The 21,697-nt window shown below is 36.5% G+C and overlaps 2 protein-coding genes and 1 long non-coding RNA gene across 6 annotated transcripts in view; 2 read left to right on the plus strand and 1 right to left on the minus strand.

Moving 5' to 3' along the window:
* The window catches only part of LOC135683932 (uncharacterized), a 36,289-nt gene extending 34,975 nt beyond the window's left edge, over positions 1-1,314 (plus strand). For all 4 annotated transcript variants that reach the window (XM_065199338.2, XM_065199337.2, XM_065199336.2 and 1 more), the window contains one exon: positions 125-1,314. In XM_065199338.2, coding sequence (XP_065055410.2) covers positions 125-133 — 9 coding nt within the window. In that variant the 3' untranslated portion in view covers positions 134-1,314. The remainder of the gene's footprint in view (positions 1-124) is intronic.
* A 530-nt stretch (positions 1,315-1,844) lies between these two features.
* On the minus strand, positions 1,845-3,703 carry LOC135683938 (uncharacterized). The gene is made up of 2 exons (XR_010515833.2): positions 3,304-3,703; positions 1,845-2,396 (listed from the first exon to the last, which is right to left on the minus strand). It is a non-coding gene; the product is annotated as an uncharacterized LOC135683938 (long non-coding RNA).
* On the plus strand, positions 2,231-21,555 carry LOC135683933 (uncharacterized). Its single transcript, XM_065199340.2, has 17 exons — positions 2,231-2,398; positions 3,306-3,384; positions 5,081-5,315; positions 6,406-6,583; positions 7,336-8,430; positions 8,816-8,893; positions 9,249-9,410; positions 9,995-10,182; positions 10,750-10,797; positions 11,446-11,520; positions 12,044-12,212; positions 12,774-13,088; positions 13,982-14,088; positions 14,386-14,462; positions 15,595-15,765; positions 16,980-17,081; positions 17,965-21,555. The coding sequence occupies exons 1-17, from the start codon at positions 2,231-2,233 to the stop codon at positions 18,303-18,305; spliced, it is 3,588 nt and encodes a 1,195-aa protein (XP_065055412.2). The 3' UTR covers positions 18,306-21,555.
* The last annotated feature ends 142 nt before the right edge of the window (positions 21,556-21,697 follow it).

Below are 21,697 nucleotides of genomic sequence, written 5' to 3' on the forward strand. Positions count from 1 at the left end.
CTAATAAATTTTCATGTACAAAATCCTTTTACGTTTATTTTCTAGTTGTCTAGATTTTTTAATTTGTGAATGTTCCATAATTCTCAGCAATGGTCTAAGTAATGAATTTTTTTTCTCTTTTTAGACTTTTTAGATTCATAAGAGACCTTGTCTGATTGAATATTTAGTGCATGGGCAGCGTGCTCTCTGTAGCATATCTGCAGATCGACTGTGTGGCAGGCAAGACTTCGATTTCCTTGCGTTCAAGTGTACTTGCTAATTCCAGTGCTGGTGAAGCTGAAAAACATCGTCTAGTACTCATTGCATACAAGCATTGCTTACACTTCTGGAAAAAACATTTCTGCTACCATCCTTAAACACATTGCTGATGAAATTTATGTATCAAGTTTTATTTATCTTTGATGGTATTTAATTTCATGCTCCCAATGTTAATCGGTCCACTTTTTATTACCGTTATGTAGGATTCCCCAATTGTTGTATTGTATTTGTCTTAGGTTTGTGTTCCTGTTTTTCTTTTTATCTCATGCATCCGACGTATAGTAAATCGAATATATACTGCATACTTCTATGGAATCTTGACGTAGGCTATTCTACTTTTTGCAGAAAGGCCCAACTCCTCTATGCTAAATATTAACACGTACAGATATAACCTAAACAATGCACGGAGAAATTCTCTGCCTTAGTTAAAAAAATAAAAGCATACATAGTCACATTTGTGCTGTATTTTCCAGTATGTGATCATAAAACTGGAAAGTGAAATTTGTATAAGTGTGCCTAATGATATAAGCTGTTTATGCCATACGAATTTTGTCCATCCGGGGCCGGTACAAGCCTGAGAAGATTAGTAATTGAAATGGGCGTGGCTTTAAAACTTTCAAAAAGAATCGAAACGCTCTCATAAGAAGTGTAAAAGTTTTCTGAAAATGGAAAACACACCCATCCATGCATATTGCACCCCTATTGCCCCCATTCTCAGCCCACCCCCAGTAAAACCAGTAAAAATACACCTCATCACTCTGGACGACTACTGTAATTTAAAAATGATTAGAAATTGCCGAAGGTCCATAGTGACTCCCTGTATAGATTTGTAATCAACATTTAAATTATTAAGGACTATTTTAAAAGAACAGTCTTTTTATTATTGATGTTTAGATCTTTGAAGGTTAGTTTTTTACCATGTTATTGACAGTTAGATAATTAATGTGTTGATTTGTGCCAAATTCTGTTAATTAGTAACGTGGCAACTTGCATCTCTGCCGTAAATACGGTAGACGGTTGTATGTGGTAATGCATCAAAATGCCAAGTAACCCAAACCCTTTTCTCTATTCGTGCTTGTCTGTCAGATCCGGGAACGTCCAAACAATGTTTGTGGCGTCATAAGATAATTCAATTTAATTACCCTGTGCACAACACTGATCAGTGATGCACAAATGTGAAAATGCCAGATCGGTATGTCAATAATCACCTGTTTTCTATAGAATGTTAATCGACTTAGCTTTTTGACAACTTTTTACTTCTTGACACTTTTTGAATAAATTTCACTCTGATTTTTTAAGCAATGAATTTCTAGGAACTCCAGAATGAAATAAGTTAAACTATTTATCATAAAAAGCACAATTGAAAGGAATCAGGTTTTATTGAAATTGTTGTTAATCCAGTTTGGAATGGGATAATTATTCTTTGTGGTGAATTGCATAAAATACAATGCGTCAAGTGAAGCATATTTTGTCAACAAAGTGATCCTTTGACGTTGTATTCATCTGGCTGGTTCATTTGCCTCCTCTGTTCTGGGTGTGTGCCCAAAATGGGCAGACTTCGAACTTCAAACGGGATACTGTATGTATTTTATGAAGCGCTCTTGGCCAGCCCATATGTTGGCGCCAGCGGATATTGGACATAGCGGCTATCTGTGAAAATTCTTGTATTCAATAGGTAATTTGTCAAGGGAAGATCCTATGGAGAAAACTCAATAGACGAGTACCCCCAGAAAAGACGAGGTGTCAACGAGGTGACTATCACAATCACAGTAGAATTTGTCTTGGCTAACGGCATACGAATTTGGAATTCTGTAAACGCTATGCCATGTGGAAGAATGTTGAGTTTTCGTTAAAATTGCCTCTTTTAGTTTGATTTTCGCTTTTGGAGTTTAAATTTGTCTTCACCCATAACCCAACAGCGAAGAAGAACTTTCGAGAGGCTACGAGGCTCTCGTACCTGGAACTGCGAAGGATGCAAGGCACTGAGATGAAAGGCGCCAATATTCGTCGCGGGAAAGATATGGCGGAGCATTCATTGAGAAAACGACCGAAGATCTTGCTGTCAAATTTCAGCGCTGAAGAAAGAAAAGTTCTTTCTGATAAGATACGCAGTTTAGGAGGAATAATTTACGAAAGTTCTGTGAGTAAAGATGTATTTGATCAAGCCCTATTGATTATGTGGCGTGATCGTTATCTACTCAAGTTGTAGGCCTACATTTTTGCGTGCACATGTTTTGACTTCATGCCAATCTTTATTTTGCAGACTTTAGATGCTCCAAAATGATACATGATGGTTAATGCTGTCCATATATGTTATGTGCAAAGACTAAGATATATTCAAGTGATAGGTACTTTAGAAATTTCCAAACTACGAGCCTCGTCCGATCGATCGGTTACACCCCCATAATTTACAAAAGTTGAAATTCGCGAAAAACGGCGAAATTTCTTGATACAAGTTTTGCTCTAAAGTAATCTAGGCGATCCAAAGCCGAAAAAGTTTGGTAGTTTGAATTTCAATAAGGTTAAATATTCTGCAAACATAGAATTCTCCTACACTTGGCCTGAAATTTTAGATATCATCGGAGAGAGATATTTGTATACCTTATTTCATAATATTCTAAACTAGTATTACCTGCTATCAGTAAGGTATGCAGGAGAAAATAAGAGTGGGGTCTGATTACTTATCAAAACCATGTCCCTTGAGATTTTGTCCAAAAAGGCAAACACATTGGTGGGAGTGAACCATATTGGAAAACTTCACTCGAAAAATTCACACTGATAAAAACTCACAAACTAAAATCCCTTCAATCACATCTGAAAAATTGTCACTTATACCATAGGCAAAAATAAGTTATATATATAGTTTGCTTGAAATTTATGCTTGCATAGCCAAAACAATTTGTGTTTCCAAACCTGCTAAAATTTCTTGGATCTCCCAGCAACTTTTTTTCAATTTTTCACTTCTTCTCCCAAATTCTATTTTCCATACACAAACTTCTGACTTATTGACACTGGTGAGACTCTGACTTATTTCAATTTTTTTACAGAATTACACACCACTTGCAACCCATATAATATGCAAAACACCATCAAGAGGGGAGAAGTTTATTTGTGGATGCGTGTCTGGTGAGTAATGCTTATCAGTAAATTTATCTTTTAGAAATCAAAGTTTCCTATCTATATATTTGAACTTGAGAAGTATGTCAGAAAAAGTTTGTCAGAAGTATGTCAGCAAATGAAAACTGAAAAGCAATGCGATCGTTGATTTGCACAGGTGATTTTAAGTTATTAAGAAAAACAGAAAATAATACTTCAACAGAAAATTATTGCTTGCTCAAAAATCAAAAAAATCTGCCAGAGAATACCCTTGATGACCTGTGTCCTTGGTTGGTATTGAAAACCCAATGTTGAATTTGCTGAGTTTTTTCTCAAGGAGTAATCTTACCCAAATAATGATATTGCAGTGTGTTGGGAAGATTGTTTATGCTTGATCAAGTTTATTCAACAAATTCCAAAAATTTATTTTGCTCTGTGGTAATATTGTTTTTATGTTTTGAGGGGCTCTATAAATTGCTCTCAAAGGCTTTTTTTAGGTGCGCTCTAGGTACGTGCGCTCGATCGAGCACCTTTTCGGGCAAGGTTTGCCTGTCGCCCTCTGGAACTTATTTATATAGTTCTAAGGGGCAAGAGAGGACCTGGAAGAGAGGAGGCTAATTATAAAACTCTGTTGTGGCTAGCATGTAAGATAAGAATGTACTAGCAAAGGACAAATTTTGGCAGGGGAATCCAGCCTTGGGTAGGGTGGTGCAGGGGCATGGCTTCTAGAATGTTTTCATGGTAATATGGCAATATTGTCTTTTTGTGACAGATGATAAGCTTTTAAACAATATTTTGAATATCTCCATACAGTGGCCCTACAGTAACAAAATGGCCATACAGTGTTTTATCACTGGAAAGAGGAATCTAGTCCTGCTACTTTCACGCCAAACCCCCCCCCCCCCCCCAATTTTTGCAAAAAAAATTTTCTATGGTGCCATAAATCCTTTACAGTATTGCTTTATTTCAAAAGTAGCGAATTCCATTTTAAGACTGGAATTAATAAAACCTAAAAAACCATGCCTTAAAAATAGCAAAATTTTTGCAAAAAAGAACTGCAAGGAAAATTCTGAAATTAACGCACTCAACTGAAGTTAAAATGAGGATGGTATTGGTTGGGGTGTATTCTGCTGATGTTCACTATATTAGTTTTTGCTGTTCATTTCATTTACCAGTAATTGGATTATCAAAGCACTAGTACCACTGCAAGCCCTGGGATGCCTTTTGGGTTTTTTTGCAAAAGTATTTGGGCTGGAAAGCTGTTTTCTCATTCTGATACCAACGACCTGACCAAGGATGCTTGAAGATTGACTTGTTGTTCCAGTTTTTAGCTTCAAGTGTTTAACTAGGCTTTTAATTAGCTTCACTTGCATTAGATAATGTAATTTGTACTGGCTTAAAAGCCCTATGTCCTGTCAGTCAACCATTCCACTAATAACAGGCAATGCATTGCATTTGTCATTGAGAGATTGCAAAGTTTCTTTGCTGACTGTAATAAACAGCAATAACCCAAGCCTGTCCATAAGTCTTTCAGCAATCAGCTCTTCTAATAATTTCCAGGTGAGCCCAGAGAGGAGCGAGAGCTATAGCTCTCCCCAAATGGCCAGGCCAGTAGCCTGATCCAACCAACTGGAGTTTAGGTGAACACCAACATTTGTGCCTTTAACATTTCCTGTCAATTGATTGGTTAGACATCTTGTTCACATCATCCTTTTATTTGTTTCAGGCAAATGGATTTTACCACAGTCATACATTATTGAAAGCACAAATAAAAGAAAATGGCTAGATGAAGAGAGTTTTGAATGGACAATAGAGCATTGTGAAACAGATTCACCTTTAAGAGACTTGTTCTCATTGCCAAAGAAATGTAAGAGATTTCTGAAACACCAAAAACTAGTATTTCAAAATTGGATTGTTCTGCTTATTTTCACTTCTCCAAAGAAAAAGGAAAGCTACAAAAGGTATTGTACTTTTTAACTTAACTCTGCAACCTTACCGTAATTTATGCCCCCCGTGCAAGTAGATCCTTGCTGCCATGTAGCAGAGCTGTGTGTTTTTATTTGTAAAATAAGACAGTTCTAAGTTGCTTCTCAAAGTCTCACTTTCAATGCAATCATCAGGCAACATGCTTCTTTGTAAAGTTCACCCTATAAATGTTTACACAATTTAATTCACAATGTATGCTGTTCTGTTGCATTGCACTATAAGAATTGTTATTTTGTAAAAATTTAACTGATAAGAAAGGTAGGGACGGAAGATGGATTGCTCAAGTATTCCTAGCATTTTCTATTATCCCTATTGCTCCTAGTGGTATAATTGAATGGTCCAAGGAATAGAACCAAGGTCACTGAAAGCTTGCCTCAAAGGGGCTGTGTCACAGTTTTGTAAACAAACCAAATACATGGGCATTGTGCATTTTTTAACATTGGAATAATGGCAGATGGTGCTCCCATGCTTTAATATGTTCGATAGATTGTATTTAATGAGTATATTTACCAAAAATAGAAAGGAAAATTAGTTTTCCATATTTTTACCTACTACCGACATGAAATGTGTAAAGCAACTGGTCTAGGCCAAGGAAATGAAGCTTTATTCAATCAATGGTGAAGATATTTTGTTTCTCTTGATGAATTTTGATGGCATTAGACACTTTACAATAAAATGATCACTCCAAAATTGTCCTGCAAAGTTTAAAATGTTTCCCTCGTAATTTGCACCAGTAAGGTTTTTTGTCATTTCGGCCCATTTCTATAACTGCTGCCTTTGAGTTTCTGTATCAAGGCTGTAAAAGTAGCCTTTGTTTTTGTGCATCGCCATCCTTTATCCAAAAAAATATGGTGATAAGACTGAAGAAAGAACCTCAATTATTTGTTTCCTTTCATAAATCATGCAAACATGGGTGAGCTTCGTAAGATGTGCTGTTTCACCCAAACAATTTTCACTCAAATGGCGTGTTGGGACGTGGGATGTCCCTTGTGACACAGCCCCTTTAAGGGTTGCAACTCTGAGCCTCTAATTTCCTCCTATTTATCCTTTGGTCTCGTTTTACAGGCTTATAGAAGCTGGCGGAGGACGTGTTGTCAACTGGAAACCACCATATCGTGGAAGTGACTTAAAAGTGATTAAATTTGTTATATATGACGATATGAAAAAGAGAGAACTTTTTGCTCTGAAAAGAGCCAAAGTGCCAATGATTAGCTGTGAAGACATGATTGATTATGTCATCAAGGTAAAACCAAAAAAATTTTCACTTACTGTAAATTATGTATTAAGCACTCGATCAAGGGTTTTTTCCAGACAACGTTAGAGGGAGATCTTATTAAGGGGACTTTGCTGAAAGAGCAGGAGGAATATTCCTAATATTAGCTGCTTGGAGTTTCAAGGTATTTGGAAGATAGACTTGTGGTCCCAGGACTCTTCAAATCGAAGTCAAATGAAAAGACACATTAAGCTCAATAATAGTTGAGTAATGATCACAAATGAAATATTATAAATGTCTTTGAATTTTTTCAGTATTTATTATTGATAGGTCTTTATAAATGGAGGCTAAATAAAAAAGGGAACTTGTGTTTTCAAAATCTTAAAAGGGAAGGAGTTTTAATACAGTTTTGCATAGAGGTGATGTGCTCTTTGTTAGTCTTAGTGTGAACAAGTGGACTGTCGACTAGTTTAAGAAATTGTGAGCTAGACCAATGTAGAAAGATGCCAAGCCTTAGTAGATAAGGTTTTCCTCCAGCATGTGTTGCTTCAATCTTTCCTTGATAGACCTAATCTGTAATATGAGCATAAAGGAATGTAAACAAAGTTACTGTTTACTGGCCTACCTTATAGTGCTCGATACCATAATATGGTGAGAGCTGTGCATGCTTTAGCATATATAACAGGACAGATCTAAGTTCCAACTTTAAGTTTCATGCTTTACATCATTGTGTTATTTAAAAGATTGCTTGTCTTGGAATTCAAATCTTCTTGTCTTCTAAGGGAACAAATCCACGATTGTCTAACAATGCTGACAAGACGTCTCCAAAGCAAGAAATGAAAACGCCACCATCAGCCAATAATAATAACTGTTTCCGATTGTCGAGTGGTTTAGGCTACAAAAACATCATCAAATCATCTGAAAGGGATAACTTGACTTTGAGAGAAAAGCATGCCAAAAAACAGACTGTTTTAAAAGACTTCTTCATTAAAATTGACAAAATTCATGGCCAGAATAAAACATCGTCTTCAGTAGACAAGAAAGTGGATGATCTAAGCTCCTCTAATTCTGATGTTAAAACGCCATGTTCCCCATATTCACGAAAGACTACCTGTCTGAACAATTTTCACGTCAGGAAAGATATATTTGGGAGTAAAGCATTATCAAGCTACCAGAGAGATTCTCAACGTGCGAAAGATTCTTCGGCTCGTGGTTTTTCAGAAGCTGAATTGAAGCAGAATGGTTCAATTCCAATTCAGCAGATGAAAGCGAGTGATAAAAGCGGTGTTCTCTCTGCGAAAAGCCAAGGATCGTCTGGCATTGATTGCTCATCTCTTTTAGTCAAGTCAAAAGCACACTGTGATGTAATTGAAATTGTTGACACTGAGGATAGTCAAAACTGTCTAAAGGCTGGGAAAGACCACTGCAATACAGCAAAATTTGAGGCTGCACGTGTAAAGGATAAAGCTTTTTCCAGCTCTGTTTCCCCAAAAGTTGGTCCTGTTATTCAGCATGACGCAAAACCAGTTCTTTCAGTGGCTTGTGAACCAACTGCTGTTTGTGACAAGGTCCAGATTTGTGAGGTGCCAGCACCTTGCTCCAAATCATTAGCAGTGAAGCCCATCGAAGAAACAACTAGCACTAAAAAGGTTATGCCTTCTCAAGAGAAACAAGTTGAAAAAAGAAAGCAAGATCTGCTGCAGTGTCAGGAAAAGGTTGAGACAAAAAACACTGTCAAAACTAGAAAAAGGAAAGCTATGGAAATCGATATATCTTTTCTGCTCGACAACTCTGGTCCTAAGACACGGTCTTCTGGCAATAACAAAGCTGCTAAAGATGTTAAAGTGACTGAAAGTCCCCCGAAAAAAACAAAATTGGTAAATGGAATATGTTTCAAAGCGGATATGGTTTTTTATGTCATTGTACTTTCATGTCTATGGTTGTAACGGTGTTGTGTAAAAAGGCAAAATTTTGACTTTTATTTCCCACAAATTTAAGAAATTTTCATTTTTCTCTTTTTAGATTTGCTCATTATCAAAACATTTGATTAACGGAGCCATGAAATTTATGTGCCATGAAGTTTTTCGATAGTGTCGCTTTTCGCCTAGTTTTCACCGAATGAAAATTAGAACTGTATCAGTTTTATTTCAGGGATTAAGCGGGACATATGAGATAAAATGGGGCAGTAAGGAGTAATCAGGGTTATCCTTTAATATTTTAGTACTTTTTGTAATCGGAATATTTTTCGTTATTATCTTGCAGATTGAGGAGCTTCACATCACAAGTGAACCAGTCAGCCATTATGCACCCTCATTGCAACCGTCACACGATATTACAGGGGTACGGAAATAATACTCATTTTATTGATCGTGGGTGTGGTTATGAAACATGCTGCTCTTTGCTCTGCACGCAGTAGAAGCTATCTGTCAAACTATAACGCTCGCTACCTACAATAAGTTTTATATCTAGACATGAAATAAACAAATTGGAAAGAAGTTCATCTCATTGTGTTTTCTTGACCAATGAAAACCCAGTGTGATTTTATTGATTGACATGTTACAATACGAAGATAAGCTCTTCTATATATACAAGACCAGGTCTTTGCCGTTATGTGGTTAGACCGCAAAATAACTTAATACCAAGAGGACCTTGTATAGCAAGTGAGTTTCATGGTACCTAATGTTTTACTTTGTAGACTAGAAGACGTTTCCCGTTGCATAGAAATGGGACAGATCTCATCGAAGGATGTCTGGAAGAAGAGCACTATCAAACAGCTGTTAGAATGATGTTGAACTATTTAACACCGACGTTTTACTTGCCTTCAAGAATGATTCACACTTTGATGGAATTACAACGTGTATGTGACCACTAATAATTTTATGTATTTACAATGACATAATATTTTTTGATCTGCAGTCAACAATCTGGCTACTGCTGTAAGGGCAGTGAAATAAATAGATTATATAGGTACATTGCATAATGAATTTGCTAATCGATAACCTTGTCTCCAACGTAAGACGAGCCCAGGCTGCAGTCGATAGCTCGTTTTACATTTCTATGCTTTTGAATTGTCAATGATTGCCTCTTGGCCTGTTTAAAGATATTTTGAATGGTCCAGCATGAATGAGATGCATCATCAATGAATTTTTCTAGACATTAACAGAGTTAAATTCTTGCTTTCTGATTTATTTTTGCTAGAAATGTCTCAAAATATTCAGTCAATTGAAGGATACCTTAGAGGGCAAGTGTCGTGAACATGATTTGCTAATGGAATACAATTTCCTTTTTGTTTTGTAAATAGCACCGAATCGCTGATAAGATAAACTCTGTATCTAATGCTTCAATTCACAAACTCATTATACATCTAAAGACATATTCTATCCAATCACAAAATTGATTTGTCATATAGCATATGTCAAAGCATGTTTGATTTCTCCTTAGGAACCAGTGGATACCTTGGATCGTTCGCTTGCCAGCTGTATACGTTCCATCCTCAACCGCTGCGTCCTTCTGCATCCGCCTCAGTTTTTGCAACGGGTTTATTTAGCTGCGTTTGCACCACCGCTAGACAGTGATGACCAAGTCAAAGAACCGGGACTTGCCTTTGAATACATAATGAGTACATTCAGGTGAATAACTTTTAGCTCTTGCGGTATACCAGGCGATTTCTTGTTTTTTCCGCATTATCTGTCACAGATTGCTTAGTTCGAGGGCGAACTAGGCCATGTAGGCAATATAGCTATTAGAATGTTCAACTAAATTAATGAAAAACACTTTGCAAATAAAGTATTTTTTTATTCAACCTTTTTTATCTATTTTTTGTCTACAACTACTTTCAATTTAGTATTATAATTTTTCGGGACTTGCAACGTAGTGTAAATCTTAAAAAACAATAACAAGAATTATATAACTGATGATTTGATCGTAAGAAAGAAGTTTGACGGATAGGTTTGCTTGGAACTAATGTAAAATTTTGCAGAGTTTGATTTTGATAAAGGAAAATTTTCTTTTTTCTCTTTTACAAGTTAGTTAACGTTGTATATATGTATATCTGTGTATTTGTGTATATTTTGTTAGCTAAAATGTTAAATCGAATTTAAATAATTTAGAGCAGCAACAACACAGCGAGAAAGAAGATGTTTTTATAACAATTAGGACTTGACTTGGAATTCAACTTCTGCTTTTTATATTTTTAGAGACTTCAAAGCAATATTCAGTGAAGGGAGAGTAGAGAATAGCATCAGGTAACTTATATATAATTCAATAATTTCCTTAATCCGTTTAAATTTTTGGTAGTTATTGAGACCAACTTAAAACGTCCTGGCTACTGGCAGTAAAACAAATTGCTCATTATCTTCATTGTAGTTTATTAAGCTGTGCCATGTACGGTTTTTTAAGATTCAAGAGTTTTAGAAAGCATGAAGGTATATACATTGTCAAAGGTATTGAAAGCAGTTTGCAAGAGACATCGGGAAGTAGTTTGCAGGAAAGAGCTTTGGGGTGTCAATTATGAATATGATGGCATTCTTTAAATCAGAAGATATTTGGGACTTAAGTGATTACAATCACGATGTATGAAATCTATGTATGATGCATCAGTCTACGAAGCGTTAAACGATATGTAAAATTAAGAATGCTCTATAGATATGTTTGCTCATATAATCCCCGTATCTTTGAGTCCCCTACCATACCACTAACTTTTTTTATTCATCTATTCCTTCCTTTTTTCCTTTCTTTCAATTCCCTATTGTGTTAACACGAAGACCTTCAGATTCATTGCTTTCTAAAGCTTCTTAATGCTAAAGCTGATCTTATCCCTTCCCCCCAACTTCAAGAATTCTCTCCTACGAAATGCTATAACTTTTATCCACAACTTGTATTTTTTCCTATAGAAAACAAACACTGATGGATCTTATCAAGTTTATCGTAACCGTTTTAGAAACTGATTTTATGTTTCACGCAAATAGGTAAGTGTTAAGAAACTTGCTTTTAGATGCCGATTTAAAGTGGGCTGTAAAGGCCCGGTCAAACGAATAAAACATCCGTAAAACGTTGTCAAAAATTTTTGTACCAACATTGTTGGACGATGTTTTATGACCTGGCCAAGCATTCAATGTTGCAATATTTCATATTTATAAAGTTTACGTATGTTTTTACTTACCCTACATACTTTATTTTAAGAAAGGGTACGATAAAATGAAAAGGATGGTGATTTTGACTCCAGTTTTTATTCTCAGCCCATTTCTCATAGAATCAACTGTTTTTTTCGCTTGGAGGATTAATTTGTTATTATTCTTTTAAGTTCCGCGTCCAAATTCAAAAGTTCTAGAAAATATTTTATGACGTCATTCATTTTCACTCCATTTTAGGACAAAAACAATAACTAGTTTTGTCAGTATTCACAAATAGGCACTATTGTATGCACAAACATAATCTCTCATGATTACATTTTTCATAACAATCATATTTTTACTGCTATTTTCCCCATAGGTTAGAATCTTGTAAGATTATGAGCGGAAAGGGAACTTCCAGAAAACGACCTGTTTTGGCACAGATGCTTTGGGTCAACGAATCGGCAACTGGAAGCGGTGCAATGACAAATGAATTGATCATGTTTGCGCTCGAACTCACCAGAGTTTCCCAGGATATCCCTGAATTGGTAAATGACGACTTTCTTACGTTTCCTTTGCTTTCAGATCCTTCACACTTAGAGCTAGTGACGTGTTGCCAATCTTTGTTGATTTTGCATTGCCACTCTTTTGCTTCTATTTATGCAGTATGTAATCTGAATTGACTAAATATTTATTTTAAGAATGATTGAAAGCTAAGATAAGATGTGTCTCAATGGTCCACCGAGCCGAATAATTCTTGTAACCATTTTTATCGTAAAAAATGTTGATATTTCCTCATTAGGGTTCTATTTATATTCACTGCATTTAGTCGAAATCAAAATTGAGTCTGCTTCAAAAGCCAACGCTCGTTCAATGAGCCAAACGACTGATTGAAGTGGTGGATGACTTTTGAAGCCAACCCTTGCGATTCTCACCGTGGCCAGTGTATTTGTTTCTTCTATTTCAGCTTTTGTTGACCTTCGTCAGAGTCACATAGCCTTGCATATTTATTCATTAGGCCAAAAATGGGAAAAGCTGTGACTGACTTTTCCAAGTTGAATTTTCAGCTGGTTCTATTTGCAACATGTTTGAATTTTTTTCATTTTTAGGTTGCCTTGCGAGGCCTAGTTTTTCGACTTATACGTATTGCCGCAAATTGTTGTCAGTTGTGTGACGTCAGGACAGTGTCAATTGCATACGGACCAGCGAGTAGGCTCTTCACATCAACATTATGTGAACTTGTGAACAACCATCTTTCCAAGAGTGGGACGAGGCGAAAAGACTCCACTTCCATCTTTGCTTTTCTGAGGCCAAAATGGCTGTTGACTCGTCTAGCTGACTTTATGATTGGTTCATATGACGCCACGAGAGTGAAAGACGCTTCAAGAAAGCTGCTTTCGAAACCGTTATCATTAGAAAAGATTGTAAGTAGAGACATTTTGTGCGATATTTCAGTAGAATTAGTTTTCTGTGGAAGCGTTTCCTAATCCTATGCTCCTTTTTGTATTTTTTCAATAACACTTAAAACAGTTTTTGTGAGAAGTGAGATTTTTCGCCTACGGTAAGAAGGTACCTTTAAAACAAGAAACCATTTCTTTTGCAAGAAATCATCTTACGATCATTTAAGCCCCCCTCCAAACTCAAATTTTTCTCTCAATCAACTTTTATAACAATAAACTCTTACTGTTACCAAATAAAAGTCGGCTGTGCTACCTCCATTCTTCAAACTGCAATGGCCACCAAATGTAGCTTGAGCACCATGATTGCGCTTGTAATAAAGGTATATTTTTCAGTTCCAATTTTCCTATTTCAAGCAGACAGACCCCCCCCCCCTGCCCCCCCCCCAAATGATGTTGGAAAGAAAGGTAAACATTTGGCTACACATCAGTTACACTGTTTTCCGCTCCCACCCTCATTTGTTGTCACTCTGTAGTTGGATTCCAAAATTGTATGGGGGGGGGAGGAGACGTTGAGTAAGAAACAGGATGAGACTGCTCCAAGAAGGGTTTTCGAAGAAAGAGTAAATGTTACTGAACCTATTTCTATAGAACATCTTGAAATTTATTTATAATACAGAAAAGTGCTCGTTGTTTACGCAGTTTTCAAAGGAAAACAAGTGGAAAACTTTTAGAGAGTGTCTCAGGGAGGATTCTGAGATTTGATGAACTTGTGGGAAAAAAGATCAAACTGTGAATCTTTAAGACTGGATTTCCGAATAAGAAGTTTTCCGATGCCAGTGGTTATTCTGATTCCTTAAAAATTCGGGCAGAAGTGGCTTCATGTTCTCACGTTTTACCCGCGTCTTCTTTACCCATAGGTTTCGTGCTATTTTCACCTGATTCCAACGCATGGTAATGACACAATGGTGACTGATGTAAGCAAAAGGAAAAAGAAGAATTCCTCAAAGCCACTGTCCGTCATCGGGTAACTGTTATTTTGAATTTCTTGTTGCTCGCTCTCAAGTTAATTGTTTATATTACAGCCAACCGGGTACAAGCAACTCACTGCCAATTTGAAGTCCACGGTACCTTGCAAGAAGCTCTTCAAGAAGTTCAATGCGAACTGAATTTTGATTACACAGAGTATTTCCTCTCTATGTACACTTACGGTCTGTTGATATTCTTTGCTAGATGTTCTTGGACCTCGCCATTTCTGTGGTACATCAACATGGTTCCACGGAATAAGCTTTTCATGTCAACAAATATCTGTATTTTCTTACAGGAATACGGAGACCTCAAGAATCAATGCATCTCGAGGTCAAAACGAGAAAAGAATTGCTGTCAAAAGAAATGTCAAAGGTATATTTCTGTACTTTTTGCTTGCCAGACCTTCCTAAATATTTTTGTCCCTGCGAACACAAACTGTTTTGAAAAAGTTGCCTGTAAGTTTTTTTTCATATGTAATGCATAGGATTTAAAATTGTTTAAAATACTAGAAAAAAAGTAAGGTTTAATGACGCAAAGACCAGTAAATTTTCAAAAAACTATTTTAACAGGAAATTACTTTAGAATGACGATGGTTTTATCAACAAAAGTAGCATTATAGAATTTAAACAAACTTTAGCTTACGACAGAAAAGGAAAATTTGAAGCGATTGTGTCCTTATTTTTATTCGAGCAACAAACGAAATGGCAGTCGTTTTTATTGCTTGATATTGTTTGATACTATAATTAATAATTCTTTCAGCTTTTCTTAAATTTGGGCCATAGACAGCAATCACAATTTCCATCTTTTGCACGCTCCAACCAGATTGGTAGTTTTCCCTGAATTTTTTTACACAGATCGTAGTGTGTCCTTCACTCAATGACCGGTTCAACCGATAACTTGCCGCAGCAATGCCGACAGATTAAATAACCATAAGATATTTGGTTATTCATAAACTCTAGCTGTCTTGTTTGTTTTGCCAAGGACCTTACAACACTCCAAATAAAATTCCTTTTCTCCAGAACCTCCTCTTGCCCAGAGCCTCCTTGTATCCAGTGCTTCATTTTGTCCAGAGCCTCCTTGTGCTGTGGTGCAGACTACGCCACCGCAAATGTGATTCGTAAGATTCTTTCGAAACTTCGTACAAAGTGATATTTCGCTTCCGAAAAAGACGGCTCGCGATTTATTAACCCAAACTACCCAATAGGGTCAGTTATTATAGTGAGTTATTGGAAAATCAAGTTATCAAAGGCGTTTCTGTATGTGAAAACGTCTGTTACCATTTTGGTAGCGAATCAAGTTAATGAAAGCCAGTAGGCATGTTAATCAGCAGCGATAAGTTATATATCAATCTCTGGCTGCAGAAAACAATGCTGTGACTAAACTCTATTCTGAGGACTTATGTAATGCATTGTCACAATTACTGACTGCTGCGCGTACTTTGAATGTGCATAAAGCGAAAATCGATAATTTCAAACAATAAAAACTTTGATATCCCCTCTGCAAGGTGAAACCCAGCTGCATGTAGCCTGCATCAAAGATAGGCCTACGGACGTGAAGCTCTTGCTTTTGAATGGCCTGGACCCGAACCTCAAAGACAACGCTGGCTGGACGGCGCTGCACGAAGCAAGCAACCATGGACATGCCACTTGCGTTGCTGAATTACTCAAGTGTAAAGGTGAGACTCCTTGAATCTAAAATAGGAGAGCTATTCCACATTTTATACGCTTCCTGGCCCCTAATTTCCGAATACATTGAGCTACTCCAGCTACAGTCAATCTGTATGAAATCAATCAGCTAGGTATGACCATTAATATTGAATTAGGCCTCGGTTACTCTCGCACCTCACATTCAACTAACATTTACAGCTTATACTTATATAGAGATTATGTTTATGGGATGCTTTAGAGAGGTTTGGTCGTATATAAGGTAGATAATAAAAGTGGAGACATTACAGCTATCAATTAAACGATATACGAGTCTATTTAAAGGCTCTTGCGCAACCGGTACGTATTTCGAATATATTTTTAAAGCCGGCCTAATACCGCACTGTATAAGCATGCAAAATACATACCGCAGCATGCCGGTTGCGCAAGAGTTTTGATGTGCTGCCTCAAAAAATTTCAAATGCGTTTGGAAACTTGGCAGAACTCTTCAACAAATATTGATCAACTGGGAAATTCACAATCCTTAAATTATAATGGATGTACTTCCCTAGATGGTCACCATCTGGTTTTATACCAATTTGTGTGATATATAGACTCACTTTTGATCACTCAAGATTGTTTATTGCTCACGATTTAATAGCGATTCACTCCTCCCAGAACCTAAAAAACATCCTCCAAAACCTAAACGAGGCTAAACTAAAATGTCCAAATCGGCACAATTTCTCTACAACGTTTATCAAAGACGTCTGGAAAATAGACACTCCAGGCTTTATTTATACGGGCTTGATTGCATACCGCTCAGACTAGTTCTGTTCCAAGAAAGAACGCTCAGGGTTGTTGCTAAGGTATTCTGCCATCACGTATATGCGTGTTACTAAACCATTTGTTTAATTTCGCGCGCAAAATGTCAAACGGAACCAACGTAAATAAAAATCTAAAGCAATACGCAATCGTCCCGTTTCCTTGTTAGCAGTCAAATTTTACGTTCCAAAAACTGGAGAAAAACAGTACGGTGGGAACACATTCCCAGCTAAACATAGTCTGAAGTTTTTCGTTACGCAGCCAAATGTTTGATACTAAAAGCCTAGCTTTTCCATGATTACAACAATATTCGACTAAGTTACTATGCTGATCAAATGTATTTGGAAATGGGGCAATTATCCTGCTCCATCTCGTTGTCTTGCTATGCTTATTTTCCGCAAATTAACACATCCTCTTTTTATAGACTTGGATGTTTTTGCTACTGGTTTAGGCGGCTTTTCCGCTCTACACGATGCAGTTGCAAACAACCAACTGGCGGTCGCAAAACTACTCATCGAAGCTGGAGGTAAAAACTTCTTCATTCCTCAGGATTTTACCTGTATTTTCCCCAGTATTCATTGCATATAGTGTATCTGCTGCCATTGGTCAATTGGAGACCAATCACGTCTCATTGCTATCTGTGATTACGTCAAACGATCTTTATTAAATAAACTCAGTTAATATCTTGTGTTTCCACGTTCTTCGCAAATAACCAGAAAACTTCCTTGATGATGCAGCAGCAAAACAAATAAGTACCAGAAACCAAAAGGTCAAGTAATCATGTTTTTGAACAATGCTAAAAGCTGATATCTTCTTCAGTCTTTTCTTCGCTCACGTGCGCTGTGAATCTCATGATCTCATTGGCTCCTCGCAGCTTGTTAGCGCGAAGTCAGTTTGAAAATAGGATCACGTGCTCTGTAACCAAAGCAATCTCAAAATACACATGCATGTCACTGATCAGTGATGCATATGCTTGGTCGCAGCGTGCGTGCGAAAGATTGAAATCGAGGTCGGTCTGGGCGACGAGGCCCTGTCGCCTGCTTTAAAATGTATTGACGAGCATCTGTAGAGATTTTGTCTAGCAGTTCTACTGAAGTCTCAAAATAAGAAATACTAAGAATGTTCCTTTTTGGTATTTCGTCCAGCACTTTCATTTTTGGCAAGACAAATGTATCCTATTGGATCATGGAACAAGTCCGGAAAATATGCTAGACAATTCAACAGAGAGATCTTTGAACGAACATGGCATTTAATAAAATGTAAAACGTATCTTATGGTGACTAAATGTTTCCTGTTTGCAGCAAGTATTCTAAACTAAGGGTGCGGGTTTAAATAAGAAAACGGGGTTCTCTTTTCAAAACTTTACCGCGCCCGCATGTGTAATTCATATCAATTTATCTTGATTTTAGGAATAACCCTTCTCGAAATGAAGACCGACAGCGGACAGACAGCTTACGATCTTGCAAATGCTAACACTTTCAAAGACCTGATCATGAAAGGTCGAAAGGCACAATCCTCCAATGCAAAAAGTGGCCTAACCATTTCCCAGAAAGTTTCCCAGAAAGACCTTGAAGAATATCTTTTATTGCTGACAGTTTTATTAAGAAACGTGACGGGCAGGCTTGATGAGACGGAATTAGATTTTGAAGAAATGGTGTTAAACTTGACGAACCACGCTAAAAACGTCTGCAGAAAGCAGACAACGGTGTCAAGGATGTTGCTGTGTGTTATTAAGGGTCTTGTTTGTTAATTACAAGCTAATCTTAATGCTAGAGGCGGATGACACGAATTTTTATATTATTTCCAATATTAAATGCTAGGGTTTAGGACAGTTCCGACTGTACTTCCAATGTTGTTGTTGTTTTTGTTGTTTTTGTTCATATCCTTATACACTATAAATGATGCTTATACCCTGGCTTTGTGAAGCCCGTTTTGTTATAAACACGGACACAACTATGGGGGGAGGGGGCACGGCTGGACATATGGCTGTAGCTTTTATTTATGCTACAATATCTCAACAACCTTTCCCCATTGATAGTCAGGCACTTTCTAGTGGTAGGGACATAAAAATTGACTGACCATGATTGTAGTATGGGTTCACCAAAAATAGTAACATTTACCAAGAATTCCTCGCTACTGAGTTTTTTTTGCTTGTGTGGTTCCGTGACCTGTCTCTCTAGATTGGTGAATCTGTGACGTCATAAAAATACTTTTAGATTTTTTAGATTTTGTTTATTTGATCTGAAATTTGTTATGAAATAGACCCCATGTGATAAAGCAGTCTGATCTTACCTAAATTGGATGAGATTAAGCCAAAAAGGCACACGCAAATGCTGGACCTCTCTCGTGTCATATACCTCAACTAGAATTGATAATATTTGACTGATTTCGCATATTTTGGTTTTAATGATTTCATCCCAAGCAACTCGATTGTTTTCTATTGCTTTTTGAAAACGCTTACCAAAGCAATATACAGATTTTCAAATTAGCCCCTAGAATTTGCATTGTAAAAAAGACAAAGAACAAGGAACTTGTCCGATGTTTATTATTTATAAACGAGTTTTTCGTGCCACCTTGGATGCATTGTACAGAACTTCTCGTTATGTAGAATCAATAGAGTTCTAAAGTGTGACGTCACCAAAAACCTATTTTTAGAATTATTGAATTTTAACCACGTAGCATAAAAGATCACCATGAAATACTTTCAAATATGCTAAATTGGCAAAATATATTTAAAATCGTTTGAGATATGGCCGACGAAAGATTTGAAGTTTGCTAACGAATCACTGTTATTTTCGCTCTGTTCATAAAGTTATGAACAGAGACCAAATTACAGAGGTTCGATGGGAAAAGAGCCAATACACACGTGACCATATATCAACCAATTCGTGGCATATTTGACTGATTTTGCCCATTTAGAGGCATTTCATGATGTTTTTTAAGGCTATGGAATCCAAATTCAAAACTCCGAAAATAGATTTTTGTGACGTCATCACTTTAGAACTCTATTGGATTTATATTGTGTTTTGAAAATTTTACTTTTTCAGCTAGGAAACAGTGGAATCGAAGTCAGCCTGTGGGATACTTGTATGGGTTTCTATTTTCTGAACGAGTTTATTGGAAACCACCTAACACTTTCGTTTTCAAATTAAACCGTCCCAGCTTGACAATGTCTACTGTCACAAAAATTTATTGTAAAATTTTTTCAATTTTGATCACATATCCTTAAAAAGAATTTTTAAATCACTCAAGCATGCGTGAAATCATCTTTGTGTGTTAGAAATTTACTGGGATATGGCCACATAAGCACAAGCTTTTTCTCCGTAAAATCGCTGTAAACAGAGTTAGCAAACTTTGATTGGCAATATATCATCCCATCTTTCAAAAGTATGTTAACAGCCCCTTTTCAACTTCTTATCTCGTTTTTATATTTAAAGGTATTTAATTTGTTTTATGTGGTCAAAAGTTGAAAAGTCAAAACAAATTTTTATGACGTCACAATTTAAGAATCTATTGCATATTGATCTTGTTTTATTAGATATTTCAATTCAAGGGGTACGTCATACTAAAGTGTCTTCGTAAATTACAATGAATTTCGGGACAATTTATTTCTCTCTATCAACTTTGCCATAGCAAATGCTGGCACATTTTTCCTACACCGAAAATGCTTTCAATTATCCTGTAATTGTTTCTGTTTGTGATCTCTATCACTCAATTAAATATATATTTTAGACCTGTAAATAATGAGTGTTCGGTTTTGTTATGTTATTTAGCAGTGAAAATTGTATAGATATAAAAAAGACCAATGGTTGCCTTTTTGACTGGTGTTCTTTTAGCCTTTAATGTTTCAGAGATCTTTGGTACTGAAAGTTTGATCAAGTGGCTGAACTTTGGTCAAGTAGCTGATATAGTTCGAACACTCCCTTGTGTACGTGAACAATCTTAATATTTAGCTCATTTATCGCGTATCAAGTTATTTCTTTACATCCGTAAATTTCACAGTGCAACTTTCATAAGCAATACAGATGAAATCTCAGTACAAGAAAAAACTAAAATTAAAGATTATAAAGTTATGAAATTAAACTGAATGAAAGATGAAATACATGTTTGGGCTTCGGATTAACACTCTTTCATTTGTTTCCTTGGCTCTTTCAAGATATATCCATCTCCCACTAAATTAAAGCGTTGGTAAATCTTTAAGCTTTATGTTGTTAATCTACAGGTTCTTCGAACTAATTTTCAACAGTGACTAGGTAACAAAATCTTATTTCGGAATTTCTTTTTTTATAAAGTAGTCTGAATTAACATCATAAATTATCATGAATATGATTAGAAAAAGGGAACGCTATCGCGCTACTAAAGCATCGTTCAACATTTTTTGATCGTTGCAAATTACTGCGCATGCGCTATTGGATTTCTCCTTCGTTGCGCGCAACTAAACAGTCGAACATTGCAAATACCATTTATGTTTTCCATCAAATCAATATAGTATAGTCATGTTTAGAAAGTTATCATTATGAAATTTGCTTTCAGGGATTATCTTTCTAAATTCAAAGAAACATTGTAAAAGGAGAAAATTATGACGCTAACTGTTAGCTCTGTAAGCGCCTTATAAACAGAAAGCTTTGCTAGATATAAACGCCCTCGGCATTTGTGGAAGACCTTTATCTTCAACCTTTGTTGACCATTTCCTTATATCAATGGGATTTCAATGCAACCAGCTGTGTTTGTTTTACACTGATGTTATTTACGATAATTCGTGCGTAGGAGCCTGAAATATTTTGAGGGATAGTAAACAAGTTTTTTTGTTTTTATCTCCCTTTCTGACAATGCTGCTTAGAAATTTCCGAGGCTCGTGGTCTAATCGGATAGACAGAAAATTATCATCAAGCACTGAGACGTAATTAGAATTCCACTGCAAAGTTGCTTGCGCTGCAGTTTCGAAAACAGTTGCCCCCGCTCATACAATCGCGTTTACAAAACTGATCAAATCGATGGTTTACACTAGCTGCCATTTGCACCAGGGGGTTGGGTATTCCTTTCTTCAACGAAAGGTCGTGGGTCTCTCTCCCGGCCTGGCTAATAGACCTCACTTTTGGATGAATAAATCATGAATTTCTCTTACGATAAGAAAGAAATTTC

This window comes from Rhopilema esculentum, chromosome 7, assembly GCF_057945365.1.
Source record: "Rhopilema esculentum isolate cy_ngs chromosome 7, ASM5794536v1, whole genome shotgun sequence".
Lineage (NCBI taxonomy): Eukaryota > Metazoa > Cnidaria > Scyphozoa > Rhizostomeae > Rhizostomatidae > Rhopilema > Rhopilema esculentum.

Bases quoted from the DNA above. Each gene is read 5' to 3' on its own strand.
- LOC135683933 (XM_065199340.2), top strand. From the start codon at position 2,231: ATGCAAGGCACTGAGATGAAAGGCGCCAATATTCGTCGCGGGAAAGAT. The intron at 5,316-6,405 runs GTATTGTACTTT...CTCGTTTTACAG, and splicing joins AAAAAGGAAAGCTACAAAAG to GCTTATAGAAGCTGGCGGAG. The intron at 10,183-10,749 runs GTGAATAACTTT...TTATATTTTTAG, and splicing joins TACATAATGAGTACATTCAG to AGACTTCAAAGCAATATTCA.